At 41.9% G+C, this 22,688-nt stretch overlaps 1 protein-coding gene across 1 annotated transcript in view; it reads left to right on the top strand.

Moving 5' to 3' along the window:
• Positions 1-22,688, top strand: part of LOC122803905 (serine/threonine-protein kinase MRCK beta-like) — a gene marked incomplete in the record, with an annotated part of 2,302,169 nt that overhangs the window by 1,831,077 nt on the left and 448,404 nt on the right. Inside the window, 3 exon segments of the mRNA XM_044073588.1 lie at positions 9,230-9,327; positions 9,426-9,505; positions 16,979-17,065. Coding sequence (XP_043929523.1) covers positions 9,230-9,327; positions 9,426-9,505; positions 16,979-17,065 — 265 coding nt within the window.

Here is a 22,688-nt window from a genome sequence, read left to right as displayed (position 1 = left end):
AGGAAATAATGTTGCAGCACCTGACATTTGTAAAAAAAAAAAAAAAAACCTACTAACCTCCCTGGGATACACCATCAACGAAAAGAAATCAAAACTAGTCCCCGGTCAAAAGATTTTATTCCTGGTTGCAAGCTTGGACACAGCATCCCAGATGGCATTTCTCACTCCAGAAAAACAAGCCTATCTGAAAAGGCTAATGTTAAGTTGTCAATCTCGCCTTCATTCTTGCTTGATGGGTTCGGAGCCGATCCTCGGCTCCGACTCGGCACTTGCTAAGCTCGAGAGTCACTTTTACCAGCTCGAGGCAGCCCCATATCCCATGATGCAAGGTGGTAAGTACCCAGATCTCGTTTGCGCAGCTGATGAGGTCCTCCTTTTACCAGCTCCTGGTAAGTGAATTGTTACTGTACTATTTTAGCCCCTTTCTTAAAAAAACCTTAAAATTATTAGTTTTAACTTAGTTTTAGTCCCTTTCTGACAGAAAATTTCCCTGTCTCCTCATAACTTTCAGTCAGACTTTCACCCATCCCACCCCCCCCTGTTAGGGTGTGTGTGTGTGTTTGTTATTGATACTTTTTGATATATTTAATTTAATTTTTCTTGGACTGGTGTTGTGTGTGTGTTTTGTTCACCATGTCTAAAGAAAGGGTCTCAGGCTTTAAGAAGTGTGACTCGTGCTGTCAGAAGATGTCTCTGACAGACGGTCACACTTCTTGCCTTTACTGCCCTGGGGCCTCTTCACCTGCAGGACTCCTGTGCTATATGTCATTCTTTTAGCCAGAGAGTCCTGCAGGAAAGAAGAAATAAATTGATTTTGAGGGGCCTTCTTAAGCCGGAGGGCTCTCCGGCTAAGTCTGCCCCATCTAAGACTTCTAAGTCTTCCAAGGCCCAGGCTTCTGTGTCCAAGCCTGTGGCCTCGGCTCCGACTCATTCAGAGTCGAGATCGGCTCCGGCTGGAGCCGATTCTGGGTTACCTAAACCTTCGGCACCGATGGCTATCGATGCCAACTCTGGTTCGACCACTTCGGTGTCGGCTCCGATCGGTTCCGACCACCATGTGGCCCAGGCATCAGTGTCGGCTCCGATCGGCTCCGACACCCTTACTTTTATGGCCGTATCGGCTCCGGCTGGAGCCGATGCATCGAAGCTACCTGTCGGTGCCGATAAGTTGTCGGCTCCGACAGTTTCTGTGGTTTTATCGGCTCCAATGGTTCCTTCGAGGAAGAGGTCTAGGTCCCCTTCCTTGGAGCCGATACTTTCGGCTCGCCGCTCTCTTCTCGGAGCGGAGCCATCGGATCCGATCTTCAAGGTCATCCAGGCTTTCTGACCATGATTTGGAGAGAGTGGTCAGTAGATTACTAAAGTCACAGGCACTGGCCCAAATGCTACATAGTCCGTCTCAGCAGACTACTATTAGTCCACACCCCATTGCAGTTCCTCCTTCGACTCTACCCCAGAGTTTGGAGTTGGAGTCTTCGGGAATGGTTTCTGCTATGGCTGAGGGACAGATACCCCCTTCTGCTCCTTCAGCCTCTACTCTTATCTCCTCTTCGAGACCTTTCTTAGAGGGATTCTATGGCCGGGCTTCCCTGGTCTCCTCTGAGGGGGTGAGTGGCATCGGACCCTTGTCCGAACCCGCTCTTCCCCTTGGAGCCTCGGCCTTGGTGAGCTCGGCTCCAACATCTGCCTCGGAGCCTTCCTTTTCGGTGGGTCCTGGAGTTCCTAGTTCTTCGGAGCGGGTTCTCTCGGACCTTCCTGGGAGGGAGCCGAGGTGATGAAGAGTGTGCTGGCCACTGGTCTCAGCCAGCAGTCTGTTCCCTTAGCTCCTCCCTCTATGGTGCCTGTTGACATCTCTGCCACTTCTCTTGCTCCAGGACCCAGAGATCCTCCGCCTCAGGTTTCCCCACTGGGAATATCCCCCTCTTCCGAGGATTCTCCTGATTTGTCGGGAGATCCTCCACGGAAGAGGACATGTAAGAGGAAACACGTAGACTCCCCCGAGTCTATCACTTCTGATACTGACTTAGATGAGTCAGAGGGATCCCCAAGGTCCCCCTCTGAGGATGTCTCCTTCTCAGACATCCTAGAGCTCCTTAGACAGAGGGGAAACTGGCCCACCAATAATCCCTCTGAGGATGAGTCAGTATACCTGGAGGCGTTTGGATCTCGGCCCTCCACCTCCTGGGTGTCTCCGCCTTTCGACCCCCTTATGCAGGTTATTGCTCGAAAGGCGTGGGCTGCTCCTGACTCTGTAGAGCCAGTCTATAGGAGGCCTTCTAAATTTATTACTGCCCCGTCGGACAAGCAATTCCTTACAAAAGGTGTCCCCGCTGATGCCATGGTGGTGGCGGCTGCCACAAAGAAGGAACTTGCAGATCCTTCCGTACCTGTCCATCCTCCTAATAAGGACTCTAGGACCATGGATAGATATGGTAAGTGGATGTTTTCTTCAGCGACCTTTGCTATGCGTTCGCTGAATTACCTATGTCACTTCACCAGACTCCAAAGGGATATTCTTAAGGAACTAGGTGAAGTTGTGCAGGATCCTACAGCTGCAGGGGCTCAGGAAAAAATTGCTTCGCAGCTAGGAACCCTTAACTCCATTGCAAACTCCTCCATGCGGCTGATATCATATGCTGCTGATGGAGCGAGTAGGGCCGCAGGTACAGGTGTGGCTCTTAGACGCCAAGCCTGGATGCGGCTATGTAATTTTGCAGATCCCTTTAAGGCGTCCTTCACAAACTCTCCCTTTGATGGTTCAGCTTTGTTTGGCCCTCAAGTGAAGGAAATGTTGACCAGGTGTGAGCAGGACGGCAAAACTCTTTCTGCCGTTGGAGTCCGTTTTTCCACCCCTTCTAGACCTTATCCCAAAGGACAGAAGGGTGGCAAAATGTGGTTCCGCAAATCCCAAGGAGTCACACCGGATTCACGTGGTCAGTTTACCCCTAGAGGCAGAGGGGGTAACAACAACAGACGCCGCTCTAGAGGCAGAGGGGGTCCACAAAACCAGGGAAACAGAGAGTCTCTCTCTGACAAGCGCTTTCAGCATCCCTGAGATGTTGCCCGGCTGTCCCTCCTTGGAGGCAGTCGGGGGAAGACTATCGCTGTACCCAGAAGCCTGGCATTCTCTCACTCAAGACAGATGGGTACAGTCGATCATATCCGAGGGTTACAAAATTCCTTTCGAGGAAAGTCCTTTCTATCCCTCAAATTCCCTTCCAGATGTACCACCGGTCTAAGGGAAATTGCAGAGTTAGAAGTCTCAAAACTACTGCAAAAAGAGCCATTCAGCCAGTTACAACAGACCATTCAGAGCCGGAATCTACTCAAGGTTCTTTTGGTCCCCAAAAGACGGGAGACTGGAGACCAATATTGGATCTCAGCAGACTCAACAAGTCTGTGAGGAAGACAAGATTCGAATGGTCACTCTTCAGTCGATTCTGCCCTTCTTGCAGAAGGACAACTGGATGTGCTCAATAGATCTTCAGGATGCGTACTATCACATAAAAATTCACAGGCGCTCCAGGAGATTTCTCCGCTTTCGGCTGGGGTCCAGTCATTTCCAGTTCAGAGCCCTGCCCTTTGGTCTCACTACAGCCCCCAGAGTGTTCACCAAATGCATGGCAGTGGTCACGGCTCACCTGAGACGTCAAGGATTCCAGGTGTTTCCGTATCTTGACGACTGGCTCCTTTCAGCCACCACCAGGCATCAGCTTGTTCAAGCCAGGGATTACACAATAAATCTTTGTTCTCATTTGGGCATCTCGATCAACTTCGAAAAGTCATCCTTATCGCCCTGCCAGTCTATTACTTTCATAGGCGCAAACTTAAACACTGTTCGGATGTCAGCTACCCTTACAGATCAAAGAGTTTCAGACATTCAGACTCACGTCAGGATCATTCTAGCCAACAAGAAAGTACAGGCCAGAATGGTTCTAAAGGTATTAGGCCTCATGGCTGCGGCCATTACTCTTCTTCCCCTGGCTCGCTTCTACATGCGCCTTCTTCAGTGGATGTTGTTCACTCAGTGGTCTTACCAACAACTTCCAATGCGTCACCAAATTCTGGTGACACAGATTTGCAAAAATCATCTTGCTTGGTGGATCACTTCTCCCCAGATTCACCAAGGCAGACACTTTGTACCCCATACCCGGTAGCCACTGTCACCACGGATGCCTCCCTGATCGGGTGGGGGGGCCATTATCAGGGCAGGATGGTTCATGGGACGTGGCAACCGTTCGAGTACCACCTGCACATAAATGTCCTAGAGATGAGAGCAGTGCTTTTAACGTTGCAAGCCCTCAACGACTTTCTTCCTGTAGGGACAATTGCAGTCCACACAGACAACATGTCTGTAGTTTGGTATATCAACAAACAGGGCAGAACCAAGTCCTACCCTTGTGTCGAGAAGCGCTCAGACTTTGGCAATGGGCGATCTCCTCTCATCGGTTTCTGGTAGCAACGCACATCCCTGGGAAAACCAACATTTTAGCGGACAGATTGAGCAGAGCTATTCTCATGCCCGAGTGGTCTCTCAAGCAATCTATAGTGGAAGAGATTTTTCTGGAATGGGGTCGCCCATGTTGCAATCTTTTTGCTACTCCCCAAAACAGCAAATGCCCAGACTTCTTCTCTCTCTTCCCTCTGCCAGGCCATCCCTCCAGAGACGCTCTGACCCAGGATTGGCCCCAGGGACTCCTTTTCCCCTGATCCCTCAAGTTATCCAGAAAGCAACCATTTTGAGAGCCAAAATGATTCTCATTGCTCCTTATTGGCCTCGACAAATTTGGTTTCCGTTCCTCCATCGTCACCTTTTGGTGCAGCCGTGGCATCTGAACCCAGTGCCAGATCTTCTGATTCACCAATCCGGTCAGCTGCACCGGTCTATCCCTTCTCTCACCATCACAGCATGGTTGCTCCACTTCCTTCCTTAGCCAGGCTTCCTTTGATCTCTAACCCCGTTAGAGACATTCTAGTAGCTTCTTTAAAATCCTCTACCAGGAGGATTTATACAAGCAAATGGAAACGTTTCTCTTATTGGGCTAAAGCCAAGAATATGGATCCCTTCACTGCCCCATTTCAGGCAGTTTTGGATTTCTTAGCAGAGATTTTTCATGCAGGCTCCTCTTCTTCCACAGTTAGAGTTCAATTGGCTGCTATCTCGAACTTTCATGTCGGGTTCGCAGATCACAATATTATGTCCCACAGGCTTTGTAGAGCCTTCTTGAAAGGAATTTTCCTCCTGAAGCCTCCAGTCAGGAATCCTCCTCCTCAATGGGATCTAAATTTAGTGCTGACATCCTTGATTCTTCCCCCCTTTGAGCCAGCTGTTTCTTGCTCCCTGAAATTTCTTTCTTGGAAAACCTTATTCCTAGTAGCTATTACATCGGCCAGGAGGGTGTCTGAACTTCATGCTCTATCGGTTCGATCCCCCTATTTGGTCTTTCACAAAGTCAGAGTATCATTGAGAACTAATCCGACCTTTTTGCCTAAGGTCGTCTCTTTGAACCAATCCATTGATCTCCCTGTATTTTTTCCAAACTATTCAAACAGATCGGAACAAAAACTACATTATCTTGATGTCCACCGCCAACTCAGATATTATTTGGACAGGACTAAACAATTTAGGAAATCCGATCAACTCTTTGTTTCCTATGCTGATAACAAGAAAGGCCTTCCTGTCTCAAAAGTGACCTTATCTAGATGGCTTTCTTCTGTCATCTCTGAAATTTATCGGCTCAGGGGAAAACAGCTGTGCTCAAAACCTAAAGCACATTCAACTAGAAGCTTAGCTACTTCTACAGCCTTTCAAGCTAGACTTCCTTTAGACACTATTTGTGCAGCGGCCACTTGGGCCACTCTTCATACTTTTGTTTCCCATTACAAATTGGACTTGGCCTCCAGGGACAGAGCCAGTTTTGGCTCTACAGTCCTCAAGAGTCTGTTCCATTGAGCCACCCAGGATAGAGGTGCTAGGGACGCGGTCCCATCAAGCAAGAATGAAGGCGAGATTGACAACTTAACATTAAGAAGTTATGTACCTACCATAACGTTATATGTTAGTTGTCTTCTCTCGCCTTCTTTCTTACGACCCTCCCTCCTTCCCCCAGGCCTGGACAGACCTTTTTCTACAAGGAATTATTATGCTGAAGACCATTCATAGCTGGTCCTCCTTCCATCCTGTAGGCTTTCTTTCTTCCTTTGGGAAGTGTTTATGCTTGGTGCTATTGCCCTTTGTCATCAAATGAGATCTGGGTACTTACCGCCTTGCATCATGGGATATGGGGCTGCCTCGAGCTGGTAAAAGTGACTCTCGAGCTTAGCAAGTGCCGAGTCGGAGCCGAGGATCGGCTCCGAACCGATCAAGCAAGAAAGAAGGCGAGAGAAGACAACTAACATGGAACGTTATGGTAGGTACATAACTTCTTATTTTACTTAAATGGCCAACAGAACCCAGCCACCCGCAAGGAAAATCCTGCAAGCCCTAGGGTTCATGGCCTCATGCATCCTACTAATTCCATATGCCAGACTGCATATGAGGAAACTTCAATGGTACTTAAAAAGTCTTTGGTGCCAACATTCTCAGGACCTGGAAACTGTCATTCCCATAATGCCCTGTCTAAGGACAGAGTTTCTTTGGTGAGCAGCAGCAGCATGCAACCACAACAAGGGACTGCCCTTTACCCAACCCCATGCCGCCCAGACCCTAACCACAGATGCATCAGGCAATGCCTGGGGGGCACACATGGACGGCAAGTGCATTCAGGGCCACTGGAGCCCATGTCAAATGCATCTGCACATCAACCAGAAAGAGATGCTAGCTGTGCAGCACACTCTGACAGCTTTCAGATCCCTACTCTCACCAGGACACCTGCTAATAAAAGCAGACAACACCACAGTTATGTGGTACATCAAAAAGCAGGGGGGAACCCACTCTTACCCACTCTGCAAGCTAGCCATGACCCTGTGGAACATGGCCTTGAACATGCAGGTGCATCTTCAAGCTCAATTCCTGCCAGGCAAACAAAACTCACTGGCAGACGATTTAAGCAGAAATCTCCTAGACCCACAGGAGTGGCAACTAGAGCCACGCACCTTCAACGTTCTGATTCAGAAATGGGGGACACCAGAGGTGGATCTCCCCTGCAATCAGCTCAGAAGATTCTGCACCAGAACACCTCACAGCAGGGCCTTGAAAGTGGATGCCCTATCCTTCCAGTGGGTAAATCTCTCAATCTATGCCTTTCCCCTTCTTCCTCTCCTCTCAAGAGTATTGCTCAAGATAAGACAGGACAGACCAAGGACAATTCTGATAGCCCCGGACTGGCTACGCCAACACTGATACCCACTCCTGCGAAGCCTGCCACCAGTGCCACCCTGGCACCTACACCAGAACCCAACCCTGCTCTCTCAGCAGGGGGACAGATCTTGCATCCACAGCTGCAAACCCTAAATGTTGTAGCCTAGATTATTCCTTGAATTCTACCCCAGTATCCAGCCTAAGCAAGCAGGTGCTGGACGTCATCCTTGAAGCCAGAAGACCCAGTACAAGGAAATCCTATGCTGATAAGTGGAAAAGGTACTGCTCCTGGATTCAATCTAAAGGAGAGAACACAACTCTGCCCTCCCTGCCTCTAATCCTGGATTACCTAGCAGATCTACTCCATAGAGGCCTATCCTTCTCCTCCATTAAGATCCATGCCTCTGCCATTTTGGCTCATTACAACACTGACCCACCTCTCTTCTCTCATCCTCTTATCAAACAGTTCTTGAAAGGGGCAAACAACTTAAGGCCATCAAGGAGAGCCCCCACCCCTGCTTGGGACCTTAACTCTGTACTGGAAAAGCTCACACTACCCCCCTTTGAGCCTGCAACATCAGCAGAGTTAAAATTCCTCTCTTGGAAAACAGCCTTGCTTCTGGCCATCACTTCAACTAGAAGAGTGTCTGAGCTACAAGCACTTTGGCTGTGGAACACTTCATTATTTTCCATGCTGACAGGGTTTCCCTCAGAACTAACCCTTCCTTTATGCCTAAAGTGGTGTCCAGTGTGGCTCTCAACCAATCTACCCATTTGCCTAGCTTCTTCCCTAATCCTCAGAATAAAGGGGAAAGGATCCTGCACTCCTTGGATGTGCACAGACAGCTCAGATTCTACCTTGATCGGACTAAGCCCTTCAGAAAATCTGACCAGTTACTAGTCAGCTTTGCAACAGGGGCAGAGCAAGGCCATTTCATAGCAAACAGTTTCCAAATGGGATAGCACATTGCATCCATTTCTGCTACAAGCACCATGGGAAACCAGCCCCTTAGGGGTCAGAACACATTCCACTAGGGCAACTTCTACCTCTACAGCATTCCTCAGGGGAGTCCCTACCAGGGACATCCTGGAAGCTGCTACCTGGAGTTGCGTACACACCTTCCCCAAGCATTACCACCTGCCTATCTTTTCCAAATCCAGGGCAGGTTTTGCAGCAGCTGTTCTGCAAGGCATTCTAGCCAGCCCTAACTCTTCTTTACTTTCTCCACTCTTCTTCAGCTTTGGGAATCTACCCAAGTGTGATGACTGCAACAGTGAAACATGAAGAACATAGTACAGTTGTGTACACTTACCATAAATGTAGATGTTCAAGTGTATTCACTGTTGCAGTCCTGGTTTCCCTCCCTCCAGCCCCCTGGTTTTCTCTCTTTCTCTCTCTAAACTCTCATGCCTTTTACTACCCCCCCCCCACTTTTCAGGGGTATTGGTATTTACTTTTTACTGGTGGTGTTTTCCCCCACCATAACTTAGCTCCTTATTGGGGGGCTCCTGACATTTGGGGCAAGAAAAATTGATGGCGTCGGCTGCCTGTTTTTATACCCCTGACGTCAGTCCTGGAGCGACAGCATCCGATGCAGAAATGCCTAGTCTCTGGTATTCGGGCTGACTGATGGCTACCTGCAGGCAGATAACCCAAGTGTGATGACTGCAACAGTGAATACACTCGAACATCTACATTTATGGTAAGTGTACACAACTGCACTTTCCATCAGTTTTGTATATAGACTTCAAGACATTTCAACCTGCATATGATGTAAAAAATATAGAAGCTTTGAAAACTTGATTGAATTATTTGTAATAGTTATGTTACATTTATGTTTGAAATTTCATTGTCTCAAGTAATAATCTGCAAGTTCAAGATGACCTTCATTAGGGTTGTTACTGATTGATCTCATTTTTCTGATGTAGCAAACTGAAAGATTCTGAGCAGAAATGCCAGGGACTGGCAGAGGAGATAGAGAATTTAAAGCAGCAGCTGGATGAGAATAGGTCTAGGACTGAAAAAGGTATGAAAATGAAATGATATGTTGACAAACTATATTATTCCTTGTTTTAAATTCTTATTCTTCAAGATGTATAAATTATTTGAACATTTTCTGTTTAGGACTGAAGCTTCCTGATTTCCCAGTTTCAATTTTCGAGTACTTTAATACCTCACCCCTTCCTCATGATTTAACTTTCAGAGTAAGTATGCATTTTAAGTAGGACTTTCAGTTATTTATTTATTTTTTTGTGAAAATGTTAAGAAAAAAATTACATATGTATTTGTACAGGTGCATATGTGAAGATGTGTAATGCGCACACATGTACATATGTATGTGTATATGTGTGTGCCGATATAGGTGGATGTGCATGTGTGTTTTCCAGGTTAACTGCTGTTTCTGTAGTGCACTCTAAAGAGCACATAGTTATGTAGTAAAAAAGCAAGGTTTAAAAGTCGGTGTTATGTGTATTAATTTTTGGTGCTGCTAGTCATTTAAAATGTAATGCATAGACGTAGATACTGACAGAAGGCGGTCCTTCATGTTAATTAAGTTTTCTTCAGGGTGTCTTAGGCTTTTCTTCAGTCTGGCACTCTTCTATAGAACGTCTTTGTGTCAGTAGAGGGAGCCATTAGCCAAAAGTTATCAGTGGTCCCCACAGAGTATGCCTGTTTTCCCTTGGTGGAGGAATCCGGTCATCACCAGTGCTGGGGAACCATCTGCAGAGGCAAGGTTGGAACTTCCCAGACATATTTTACTCTTTCTAATCTCGAGAGTTTCATTTTTCACCTTAACGTTAATTGGGCTTTTTTAGGCTTCAGAGTTATCTTTTTCATTGTTTTATTGTCTGTTTCTGTTTTTTTTATCAAGTGTATTTGTTTCCGTCAAAGACTTATGATTTTTTTACCAGATAGTTGAAGCCTTATTCCACGTTTGCATGTGGCCAACATATGATTAGGGAGGGCAGATGTACTTGCTGCCAATTCTGTTTAGAGCATGGTCATCTGAATCAGGATAATTGCATATCACAAGGCTCATTGCTAAAGGAAATTGTTTGTGTGCTGTGTATGTGTGTATGTATGTATGTATAGAAATATGGTAATGTAGTTGTTAATGGGTAGGAAATGTGTCACTATCCATCAAAATCGCAATTAGTCGAGTATATTTTTGAAGCAGCCTATGAGATCCTAGGTTAGTTTGGATAAGTAAGGGATATGGTGCCAAAGTCCCCATTTAAAATAATGTATTTTCTTGTGTCCTGCTGATATGAAGTAATTCATTGGGGTAGAGCAGATCACAACTGTAATACAGTACTAAATGACCATTTTCACATGTATGGCATAATTTGCAGGCCTTCAGTGGGTGGAGGGGATTAGTGTAGGGCTGTGCCATTTGGATTTTGGAGTATCTTCTTGTTTCATACCTCTCAACCTTTCAGTGCAAGAGTTCTGGACAAAACCAAACTAATGGGGGATAGAGGCCCAAAATCAGGGAACAGATTTTAAATGTTGCTTTTATAAACCTAGGCAGTTACTAGAGTAACAGGTTTTGTTTTTCTATGCATTTTCTGATGGATGAAAATTAGAAACTCAAATGAATGTAGTTATTGACTGAATTTGGTCCTCAATTATTTGCCTGAAAAAGCACACATTTTATGAGGAGTATACCAAAAATATGAGGAAAAATTTGGACATTCTCCAAAATTCAGGACTGAGTTCTTATAGATTAATACATTTATGCAGTTGGGATGGAATTTGTATACAGTAAACTCTCAGTTAACTGGCATCCATGGGGATTGGTAGATGCCGGATAAGTGTTGTTTCTGGTTGCTTTAGAGTTGATATTAAAAATAGACCTGACTAATACTGTACCATACCATAAACACTGTATTGATTTAAATATTGAAATACAGTAATTAAAAGCCTGGTTGGAATAGTAATATTTTAAATATACTTCTGCTAGAAAGTGTGGCACCCAGAACGGTTTACAGTGGCACTCTGAATGGATTGGAATTGAATGAATTGAACAGAGAGAGAGAGAGACAGCGTGAATGCATGTATGAAAGCAGAAGCGACTGTGTGTGAGAGCGAGAGAGGTATGAAAGCTGAAGAGAGTTTGTGTGTGCGCACACACGCTCGCGAGTGCGTGAGAGAGATCGGAGAGAGAATGTGCAATCTGATGCATACTGAGTATGGAGCGATTGTTGACATTTTAGCAATTTGACTTGTTCTCAGGTTGGGGAGAGAGGGAGTTTATTTGTATCTTCCTACTTACAAACTCTAAAAACATAAGGTATGTTTCTGCGGCAGAGCGGGAACGAAGTGCAACACATGAAAAACTGAATTGTTCATACTGTACTGTATTTCTTTTTTTCTGGTTGGTTGAGAGTTCTGGTTAACTGAGAGTTTACTGTATATGCACTTTTTTATATCTAGTCATTGTATCCAAGTATTACACTTAGAGCTGTAAAATGTTGGCTGTTTGTCCCTGGATTATATACTTTTGAATTTTCTGACATTTAAATGCTATTAACAGAGGTAGTTTTGAGTATGAAAAGTTCTTACTTTAGAGAAGAGTGTTTTTTATATTTGAGAAATACAGCTACGGGTGTGGCCTTTGTGCCTATGTATGTAAACATTTGTATGGGCTATTTTGAAATTAATTATATTTATGATAGAGAACTTAATCCTTATACCCATTTGTATGTTTGGCATGGATGCCTAGATGACTGTTAGGTTGTATGGAAGGGTAATTATTGTGACATTAATACATTTTTTGAGCATTTAAACACAATGAATTTAACACGGAGTTCATCATGAGGGAGATGCTGTTCCAGTATAGAATTTTTGGATATTGTGGTAGGTAAGAGTGTGGATGGTATATTGCTAACTGATTTATACAGAAAACCATTCAATAAAAATTCCCTTGCTAGCTCTGAAAGTAGTCAAACACATTATAGCAAAACAAGGCAACAGAAGGCAGTTTGTAAAGATTTTTTTTTTTTTAATTAAAACGTAAAGGAAAATAACAGTTCATCTGTACAAAGTCTTCGTCTTTAAGGCTTTTTTTTTTGGTCGGGATGCTTTTCTCCCCTGCTTCATTCTGACAAGCCATCTCCACTGGCCTCATCACCAGATCTGTTGTTACTACAGTTTACCCCTGGACTTTCTCTGGGTAATTTTACTGGGGACGGCATAGAACCTAGGATGTCTTGTGATGGCACTGTCCATCATCTGCCGGGGTCTATATTAAATATATACGAACTTGCTATTGTGGGGGACTGCGCCCCTCACACCCCCCACTAAATATATATTCCAACTCTGAGGTTGCACTACAGTGAGGAAAAGGCAAATATTCCAATCCTCACTGTACCGCGACCCCAAAAACACAAGTTCGTTCTCGTGAATATTCGCTCATATGAACTTTCGGCATTATTACCATTCAATATGGTAATATAGACCTATCTGCCGGGGGGGGGGTTACTTTTTAGGCCTATCAAAGTTTCCCCTCCCTCTTTGGCCATGTGGTTATATCATGGGGGGCAGGTATTCATTGCGAATGCGTAACATCTTGCCCACATGGAAGTTTAGCAAAGTTTCCACCCTAATCCATCTTAGACCACACAATCACTGTGTAATCCTGGCCTCCACCAGATTCACCATGGAGAATGCCCACACAACAGTCCCTCCCTGGGATGGATACACTTCTGTCCCTCCTTGCCACTCCTTCAATCTCTGAAGCCGCTAATTGAACCTGGGTTGCCTGGCTAATAGTCAGGGTTTTATCCTTGTACTCCATCAGAGCAGCAACTCTTCTTCAAAACTTAATACACAAGTAACACACAAACTTTGAGTGTTTCATTATAGTTTAGGCTTAGTCCCAAAACAAATCTAAGTGCTAACATATTTCTCATATTCTCATATCCACAGCATATCACAGGACCATTGTTCCAGGCACAAAACTACCCCTGCATTGAGAGGCCAAAGTAGTTTTTTTTGCAGGGCCATAGCCCTCCTGTTTTACATATTAAACTACTAAACTAACCAGTTAATTGCTTATTACTAGCACTCTTTTAAAGGAGCCTGTTTGCGTAATACATATGTTCATAGATTAGTACTAAGCTAACTGCCCTTGTGGGCCTTTTTCAGCCTAGCCAATCACCCCCATGTGAGAATCAAACCCTGTACCTTATGTTTGCAAGGTAAACACCTTAACCTTATGCCAACCTCCCACCCCTAAAGACATACCTTTCTTTTTTTTAAGAGAATAACATTTTCTGTATGGCAGTATTTACAACCGTATTTACCAAGCATCGGTTTTAACGTATCACAGGGCAAAACCCATCACACTGTTTTGTTGTATGTATGTATGTATGTAGTACACGTGTGTGTATATTTATACATGCATATATCTATATATATATATATATATATATATATATATATATATATATATATATATATATATATATATATATATATATGTATATATATGTATATATATCCGTAACACTCTTTGTGTAAACATCTCTCTCTCTCTCTCTCTCTCTATATATATATATATATATATATATATATATATATATATATATATGTATACATACATGCACGTGCACACATATATAGGTTCTGTGAAGTTGGTCAATACATGTTTCCTTGACTTTTGTTTTGCCAGCTTTAGTAGACATTGGTGGTGGGACATCCGTGTAGTACTTGTGGGGGTGTATAGGGAGCACAGCCATCTACTTGATTATTGCAGTGGGACTTGTCTCCTTGTTGAAAACAGTTAAAACAGTTTTCTTGTTTTGATTTATTTTTGTTGAACATTTGTCTGTTGAACTGACTTTTATCATTCCATATACATTCTGTGTGTGTGTGTATGTATGTAGCCAGCTTTGTCAACTCTGAAAATGGCAAGACCAGGACATCGTAACTACAGAAGCACAAAGTCCTGGAACATCATGTTTTCTCTCCAGGAAAGTAACCACTTGGCCACCATGGTGAACTTTGACTTTCTCTGCTGTATTGCAGTCTTGGAGTTGCTATATTTAAGTAGGGGTGTGTGTGGGGTGAAGTCTCCCACATGAGGGTTGTGAGAGGTGAACCCCCCCACTTCGGTGGTTGTAATTTCTTACAGTTGTTTTTTTTGTTTTTTTTTTTTGTTTTTTTTTTGGGTGGCTAACTGGTTACTTTCCTCTCTGGGAAACCAGTTGGTTACCAACAAAAAAAACACAACAATAAGAAATTACAACAATCAAAGTGGGGGACACTATAGCAGAAAAAGGGCAAAGTTTACCATGGTTGCCAAGTGTTTACTTTCCCTGAGAGGAAAGATGATGTTCTGGGACTTCGTGCTTCTGGAGTTACGATGTTTTGGTCTTGCCGGTTTTGAAGTCGATGGAGTGGGTTGCAATATTCTGAAGGCAAACTCTATATTCACACACATACGCACATGCACACGCACACACACACACGCATACATGAATGAGCCAGTGTAGCCATCATATCTGGCTACCCATGATATGTTTTAAAAATTGCTATGGAGGAGTGCCCTTTAATGGATTTAGATTTGTAAGATGCTTTAGAAAGTCTCTCACAGTTGCAGTAAGTATGCAGTTGTTTTTCATGTACACTTATGTGGTGTTTAAGATATATTTTGTGTTTCTATGGTGGTAGAAATGGTAGCTTTTAAAAATTTAGTAACTGATACCCCCTTACTGTTTGAAAATGTTATGGTTGAATGGAGGATGTACTGATTTGACTTTGCAAGACCAATTGTTGCCTGTCAAGTTCTCTAGTCTGTTATGGGACATTATCTGCTTGCTTTTATCATGACCTGTAGTTCAGAATGTATTATTTATAATACTAAGTAAAAATTTGCTATATATTTGTGAACTTTTAGGCTTATAAAGGCCCTAGTGGTTGTTAGGCTATTATACATCTCTGAACCTGTGTTAACAGTGAATTGTTACACACACTAATGTGCACAGTTTTTGCATTTTGCTTTGTTTCCTGAACTTCATGAATACCCAAAATAATGTATCTTCTTGTGATAAGATAATCTGATATTTTATTATCTCAGTTTATATAGACTGTGTTAAAGGTGATTTTGGGTTCAGGAAGTCTGCAGTTAAAGTTGATCAAGAACATCACATAAGATAATTTACAATTAATGAAAACAGAAAATTAGATACCATTGGTAATGTTGTTAACGTGAAACAAACCATCTTGCTAGTCTAAAGTTGCAGAATATGAAAAGGTGTATTGTTAAAGTAAATGAGGATGGCAGTGTTCCCTTAACTGAGTGTAAGTCAAAACTGAGGTGGCTTTGTACCGTTTGTCTTTTCTCACTAATCCCACATGACACTGAAGATTTTTGTTCTTGAATAAATCATGAAAAAAATGATTGTTTTTTATCCCTCATATTTGTTACAACAAAGGATTCTTTTTCTTCGTCTGCATCTTCTCTGCTAGCGTTTGGGGAAGAAGTAAGTTTGTATTAAAAAGTTTTGTCATCCTAACCTTTAATCTGATTCCCTAAAACTATTGCTTTTTTTATCATTAACAGAAAACTTTCAATTTGCTGATGTAAATCTTGAACATGAGATTTATTGTACAGTTAGCTGTTCAAGCCACTGTATTGGAAGCTTCATGTTTGTAGCAGTAACTAAACATAAATGTTTATTCACGAGTGTAACCTATAACATCCATTGTTTTTATTTTCATATCAGCAACTAACCTATACTTGAATTTAATTTCTTTTAAACTATTTTTTATCATCTCTTGATGCAAAACTGTGTATTTCTGCCCTCTTTGTTGCAGTCACAGTTGTTATGGCATTCTTGCATATTTTCTGTACAAGATTGTTTGCCAACCATCAGTTTTGACACATCCTAGGGCAATACCTACCCCACTTCTAGTATGTATTTGTAGTTTCTCCCCCAGTATCCTTTTAACTAGATTCTTTCCTTCTGTTACACTCAGGGAATGTAAGCATCAGTAAACTGTTGCCTACCAATCATCTTGCTTGCAGTAGTCTTGTATTTATATTTGCAGCCCTGTCTTACAGCTTGACAAAAGGTAAAATATTGTGCTTCTTTTCCTTTGTTTACACTGGATGTGTAATTAAGCTGCAGCTCTTTTACAGCTACTACTCTGAGCTGGTTCATATGCCCTGTTGTGAGGAAGATGTATTCTTGGGAGCGATTAGCTTAAAATAACACGTTAAGAAATGCATATTCTAAGCAATGGGACTTGTACTACCATACACTGTTCACATTGCAGTTTATAGCCCATGGAGGAGAGCATGCAGGAAATTGATTAACTAGTCTTTTGAGTTTTGTGGCAGTGGTGTATAAATTTTCAAAGGTTGACTTTGTAGTTAGAAACCTGGTAAGTTCCTTTGTAGTGCGAAAAAATGGAAGTCACTTGCAGCATTATTTTTTTTCTTCTGTGTCATAGTTTGGGTAACATTTTTAGTTCTTTCTTTCACCATCTGAACTTGTGATTTGTTTCTCCATTGATTACTTAGTAACTCAGAACAAGTTTTTACGTTGAAGCTTCTAATAAATTAATTTGAGATTTAATAGTTATTGGATCAATTTGACACACTTCATGTGAGGATGCAATACATTTTATCAGTACTTCTGTAATTCCCTTTTTGTTTTGTTTTCTAGCCTTCATCCTTTACTGAACAGGAAAATCTGAGTTCCAAGGCTGATATCTCACAAACCTCCTCAGATTCCTTTGTTGAACAACAAGAAGTGAGTGGTGGCTTCATTGTCTGAACATCCAGTTCTGTTTTCTTCCATATCTTTATTCGTTTGTGTTTATGGTACACGGGGTAATATTGGCATTGTCATCTAGTTATATATGGATAGGCTTTGTATTGAGATACTGAATTTTCACATTTAAGAATACCCCCTGGCAACCAGCCAGAAGAAACACATTCATGCATACCCATTTACTGGTAAACATCAGCAGCCTTCATTTTCTTTTTCATTGGGTAACACTGGAATGATTGCATCACTGAAAATAGAGTTAGTGTCAACCAGCAGTGGATAAAGTACATCCTTCCCAGGTCTATTTTTTTGTTATAAACACATTTATTAAGTTATCGCTTAAGATATAGGCAAACGTACAGTAATAGAAAAGAGAACCAAACCATGTTAACATTTTCTCATTTACGTCCTTTATGCATCACTTATGCATTCTTTCTTTATAACTGTCATCAGTTCATAATATAAATTAAGATAAATTGCACATTTCCGGGCTTCCCTTAATCCTCACTCCTCCTCCTCCTCCTGAACATTGCTTTACATGTAGTGTTCCCATAATTACCATTTTTATATGTAATTTGCTCAATCTCATTTCTAAAGCTTCCTCTTCCAGTTCTTTGACATCTTTTATAATGTTCACCACTTCAGATACAGTTGGTTTAGGCTTTGGTTTCTATTTTCTAGTATTTTTTTTTTTTTTTGCACAGCCAACAGCATTGAACTTAGTGAGGCCTCACTATGTCTAGGTAGTTCAGATACTGTGCCCCATTTCAAAAGGTGCATGTCCTTAGTTACAGCCATTTGCTGTGTATTTTTGACAGAGTACTCTGCAGGCACTTTTTGAAATCTGTCAACTCATTACACTCCCAAAACATATGTTCACAGTTGCCTCTTTCTTCCCCCTCACACCTCCATGATTAGCTGTCTATCTGAGGAATCCTGTCATTCTCAGGTCTTGATACATCTTGGAATTAGCAGCATTTAGAACGTTGAGCAACCTAAGCAAGACAGAAAAATAAAAGTCCCAGATTTAGAAATAAAAATCCTATTTGCTGTAGTTGTATTTATATTTAAAGCAGAAATAGAACTAAAAAAGTATTTCTAAAACAGTGTTATGTCTGGTGCATGTAAGGAGATTCTGTATTTGTTATCACATTTACTTACTATGAGGCCTTCTCTGCTCCATTGTAAATTTTTCTTAACCTTTTTAATTATTTTTCAAGCCTTTAGTGCAGGTTATATAAAGCTGGCTGCCTCACTTTGGACAGCTGAGCATTTTGTTGTGTTTATAGTATTTTAAATGTGCTTGCGTAGTGAGAATGTAGACGGCAATGCATTTGTTTTATTTGCTGGTAAGCTGGTTCTTCTGAGGACCATTTTCAGCCACAAATTGGGCCAAAGAGGCAGAGTTACATAAATTACCCTGAAATAAAATGTTATCTATCAGTCTGCCTTCCACAGTCCTGAAACATTATCGTTCAAACATCAGAAAAATTGGGCTGCCAATTCTGCATATACCCAAATACAAAACAAGAAGGAATAACATAGAACACTTAGAAAATTTAAATCATGCCTCTTTAATGGTTCTTGCTAGCTACAAAACTTGCCAGTTAACTACCAGAGTGAACACCCTAATTTAATAGTAGTTTCAACAGTTGCCAAAAATTGCTGCTGAACTGCAGCTGTTGAAAGTTAAAAAAAAAGCAAATAGTTCCAGCATTGTCAACATTTTTTTTTCTTCTTTTTTCTGTATACTACTACTCTGTTTCTCTTAAGTGCACGGTAATGCATTGCAGCTCCAGCCGGAAAATTAATTTCTTGTCACCTCTCCCATTTAAAAAAGCATACACTTTGGGCATTTCACAGCAGTACCAATTTTTTGTATCTTTATTTTCTGTTTTGAAATTTAAATTGTGGTACAAGAAGTTTGAAAATGGGCACAATCTTGGTATCAGGATATGTTCATATACAGTGTTGTATGCATACATAAATAGAAAAGAAAAAGTGTATATCATCAGCATAGTTACCTTTAGTTTGTCTCATCTTCCATGCTTGGGTCCCCTCAAAATATCTCTTATAATATATAATTATCCACTATGGAATAGCTTAATTCCAGCCCCAGAAGAGAAATTGGTTAGGCCTAAAAATGGCCTTCAAGGGCTGCCATATAATACTTGCCTATGAACCTATATACAAATATTACAATTTAAAAGTTCTCCTAATTTTAAAAATCTCCATCTCCCAGATCATAACCACTTTAGATATGGTATAGAAATGACCCAAAAATATGGCAAACCTATTCTGTTATAACAATTGAAACCATCCTATTTGAGCTGTCTTCCTCCCACTAGCCCCTTTACTTTCAATTTTCATACCTGTCCTTTTGTAACTTATGACTTTCTCCTTACATCAGCTTCTAGCCTCTTCCAAACAGTCACCACCCACTCCCCAGCCATTTCCTCCTTGTAGTGTACTGTCCCTACCTTTTTCCAGGTGTTACTTATTGTTTCTTCACTCGACTAACTACTGCTTGAAGTTCAGCTTTTGTCCTCCCATTTCTACTTTCTGTTGTGGCAGTCATCCCCAATTATACACACATTTTAGTTTGCCTCTGTAGAACATCCACTACAGTATTGGTGAGTGCCACGAAATGTACTCCGTTGTTAAACACACAAACACCAGTAGTGCTGATTACCATTTTATAGCTAGGAGCGGACCGTAAGAGAAAATTATAAGGTACAGAGTACAGGTGCGAGAACTGAAAGTAGTGGGGCAGGTTCGATGACAGTTGAGATAGTATGGCTTCGATTGACAAGGTGGAACAGGTTAGACAGTTTTGGGTCATTTCTGTGATATATCTAGTGACACAGCAGATAGCATTGTTGCCTCACAGCAAGAGGTTTTCTGGTTCAATTCTTGGCTAGGGTGCCTTCTGTGCGGAGTCTGCATGTCCTCCCCGTGTTCACATGGGTTTCCTCTGGGTGCTCCAGTTTCTTCCCACATTCTAAAGACATGCAGTAGATGACTGGAAACACTAAACTGGCCATAGGTGTGTGTGTGTGTGTGTGTGTGTGTGTGTGTGTGTGTGTGTGTGTGTGTGTGTGTGTGCGCGTGCGTGCATGCACACACGCAAGTGTGCAATGTGGAAGAACAGCCAAGGCAGGGCTAGCCACCCAGAAGTGTGAACTTTTGCTCTAGATGATTGTCAGTATTGAAGTGACAGCTCTCCCATATGCAAAATGGGGAAAGGGGTTGTGGCTACATGGATGGATGGATTCAATGATATGTCTGTAGTGGGTATGCTCAGGGATATGGAGATCACACAAAAATTCAAAGCCATGCAAAGTGTTTTATGTGTGCATGTATATATGTGTGTGTGTGTGTGTGTATATATATATATATATATATATATATATATATGTTTAGTATTGAAATGTCGATGTCAGAATGTATGCTTATGAATTCGAACTACAGATGTTCAAATAGTTCATATGTGTACATACTAAATGTCCGAACGTTATATTTGTGAATGTCCTGTGCATTCGCAAATGTAAACATTTGAAGGGATGTGCAGAGATCGCGGTACAGTGCGGTTAGGGAATTATATCCCTTTCCTCACTGTAGTGTGATCTCGGAATTGGAATACATGGGGGGGGCACCCCCACAGGGGGATGCAGGGGGATTTGCCCCCCTCCATAAATGGGATGTTAGTTGTAGGAGGTCGGGTTTATGGCAAGGGCGACATCGTTACTTGCCATAAAATATCTTATTCGACATTTTCGGCAATTACTGCAGATTTACGATTAACTGAACAGTTGTAAATCTGCAGTTTCGACATTACTTGTCGACATTTAGGTGCGAAATTTATTTTGACTTTCAATATTTTAAGAGTAAATCATATATATATATATATATATATATATATAGGTTTACTATCGTTTGGGCAAACGACAGTCTCGGCAGCACTGCTGCCGAAAATCAGAATGTCATGCACAAAACTCAAATGGATGGGATAGTCGAACACACTTATGCAAATGCAGTAGTGCATTCGCATAAGTGTATTAGAGTATCTGCATGGAGATCGCGGTACAGTGGGGATTGGAAATTCATCCATATCCCCACTGTAGTGGGATCTCGGAGTTCGAATATATTAGTAGCGGGGGTTGCAGGGGGGGGGGCACGTGATATGACATATAGAAGTCTGATTTACATCAGCTCCTATACGGTTATCACGTGATGGTTTCAGTAACAATGTCGACTCAAATGTGTCGATCGGATTGTTAGTGTTCAGTATTACTAAATGTTTTGCCGTTCGAACAAACAATAGTAAACCATATATATGTATGTGTGTGTGTGTGTGTGTGTGTATATATATATATGTATTTGTATATATCTATCTATATATATATATATATATATATACACACACACACACACACACACACACACACACACACAGACATTTGTAGACTGTTAAGTAGCTGTTTCTAAAATAAGAAATATTTTACTATAACCAAACAAGGAAAGGTGGTACTTTTGCTAAAACAACAAGAAAAAATATCCTTTACATCTACAAAAATATTAAATAAAAAAAAAATGAGGAAAAAATTAATTGGGTATATAGGCAATTTTCTGAGTGCAGCAGTTCCCCTCAAGGTGGTCTTTTTGAGGGGAAAGAAGGACCTATCAGGGGTTTAGTGGCCCTTCTCCTGTGGCTTTGGGTCTCATGTAATGTGCTATTGTTTAAGTTTTTCATCCACATGTGGCATGTGTTTACATGAGAGGCAAAGCAAGTTTTGTATACTTGGACACTTGGTAGAAAGAAAAACAGTAGAATTACTGATTAAAATACATCTTCTGATTATGTTGCATTGGACCTACTTACCTACGTAATTTTGACTGTTTCTAGGTTATTGAGTTTTTTCTTTTTTCTTTTACTTTTTGTAAGCAGCAACAAAGTAAAAAAAAATTCAGTCATTCATCCTGTGTAGTGAGAGATCTTGTCTCAAATGCTTCTGATCAGTGCTTTGCTGCTTTCAGATTTTATATTTTGATGGCATGTACCACCTTTTAATTGTGAATTGGAAGGAAACAAGAAATTTAGAATGGCTCAGGCCATACTGTTCAGCTTCCAAGACTTGTACCACAAGCTGTCCTTCTGTTCATATGCTGCAGTATTCATCACGTATGGAGAGTTTGCCTCCAGCTAACTCATACGTCTGGCCAGTATACAAAAGACTGCATGCTACTGCTAGATACGTGTGACACTGCACATCCTCTCTCGTGCGTCGGTCATAAAGGGACATTGGGTATAAAGCAGATGTCAGCACACACCAACCTCAGAACTTTTCTGCCGCCTGTCCGATCACCTGCACCAGACATTCGCTCGTCAGATTAACATTGAACCATGGTTCATATAAGTACACCGCTGTTTTTTTACTTTCTATTTTCTTGTTTTTTTGCTGCTGTTTTGTTGTGTGGTGATTTTATGTCACCTAAGAAGGGCAGGTGTCAGTATGGAAGGCAGATTCCACATAAAGACTCCCATGACCTTTGTTTGTTCTGTCTAGGCCCAGACAACAACCATACCGCCAGTGATGGCTTAAAT

The sequence above is a fragment of the Protopterus annectens genome, chromosome 6.part0, assembly GCF_019279795.1.
Source record: "Protopterus annectens isolate FY-2018-M chromosome 6.part0, PAN1.0, whole genome shotgun sequence".
NCBI lineage: Eukaryota > Metazoa > Chordata > Ceratodontiformes > Protopteridae > Protopterus > Protopterus annectens.
This window is presented reverse-complemented; position numbering and strand designations above follow the sequence as displayed.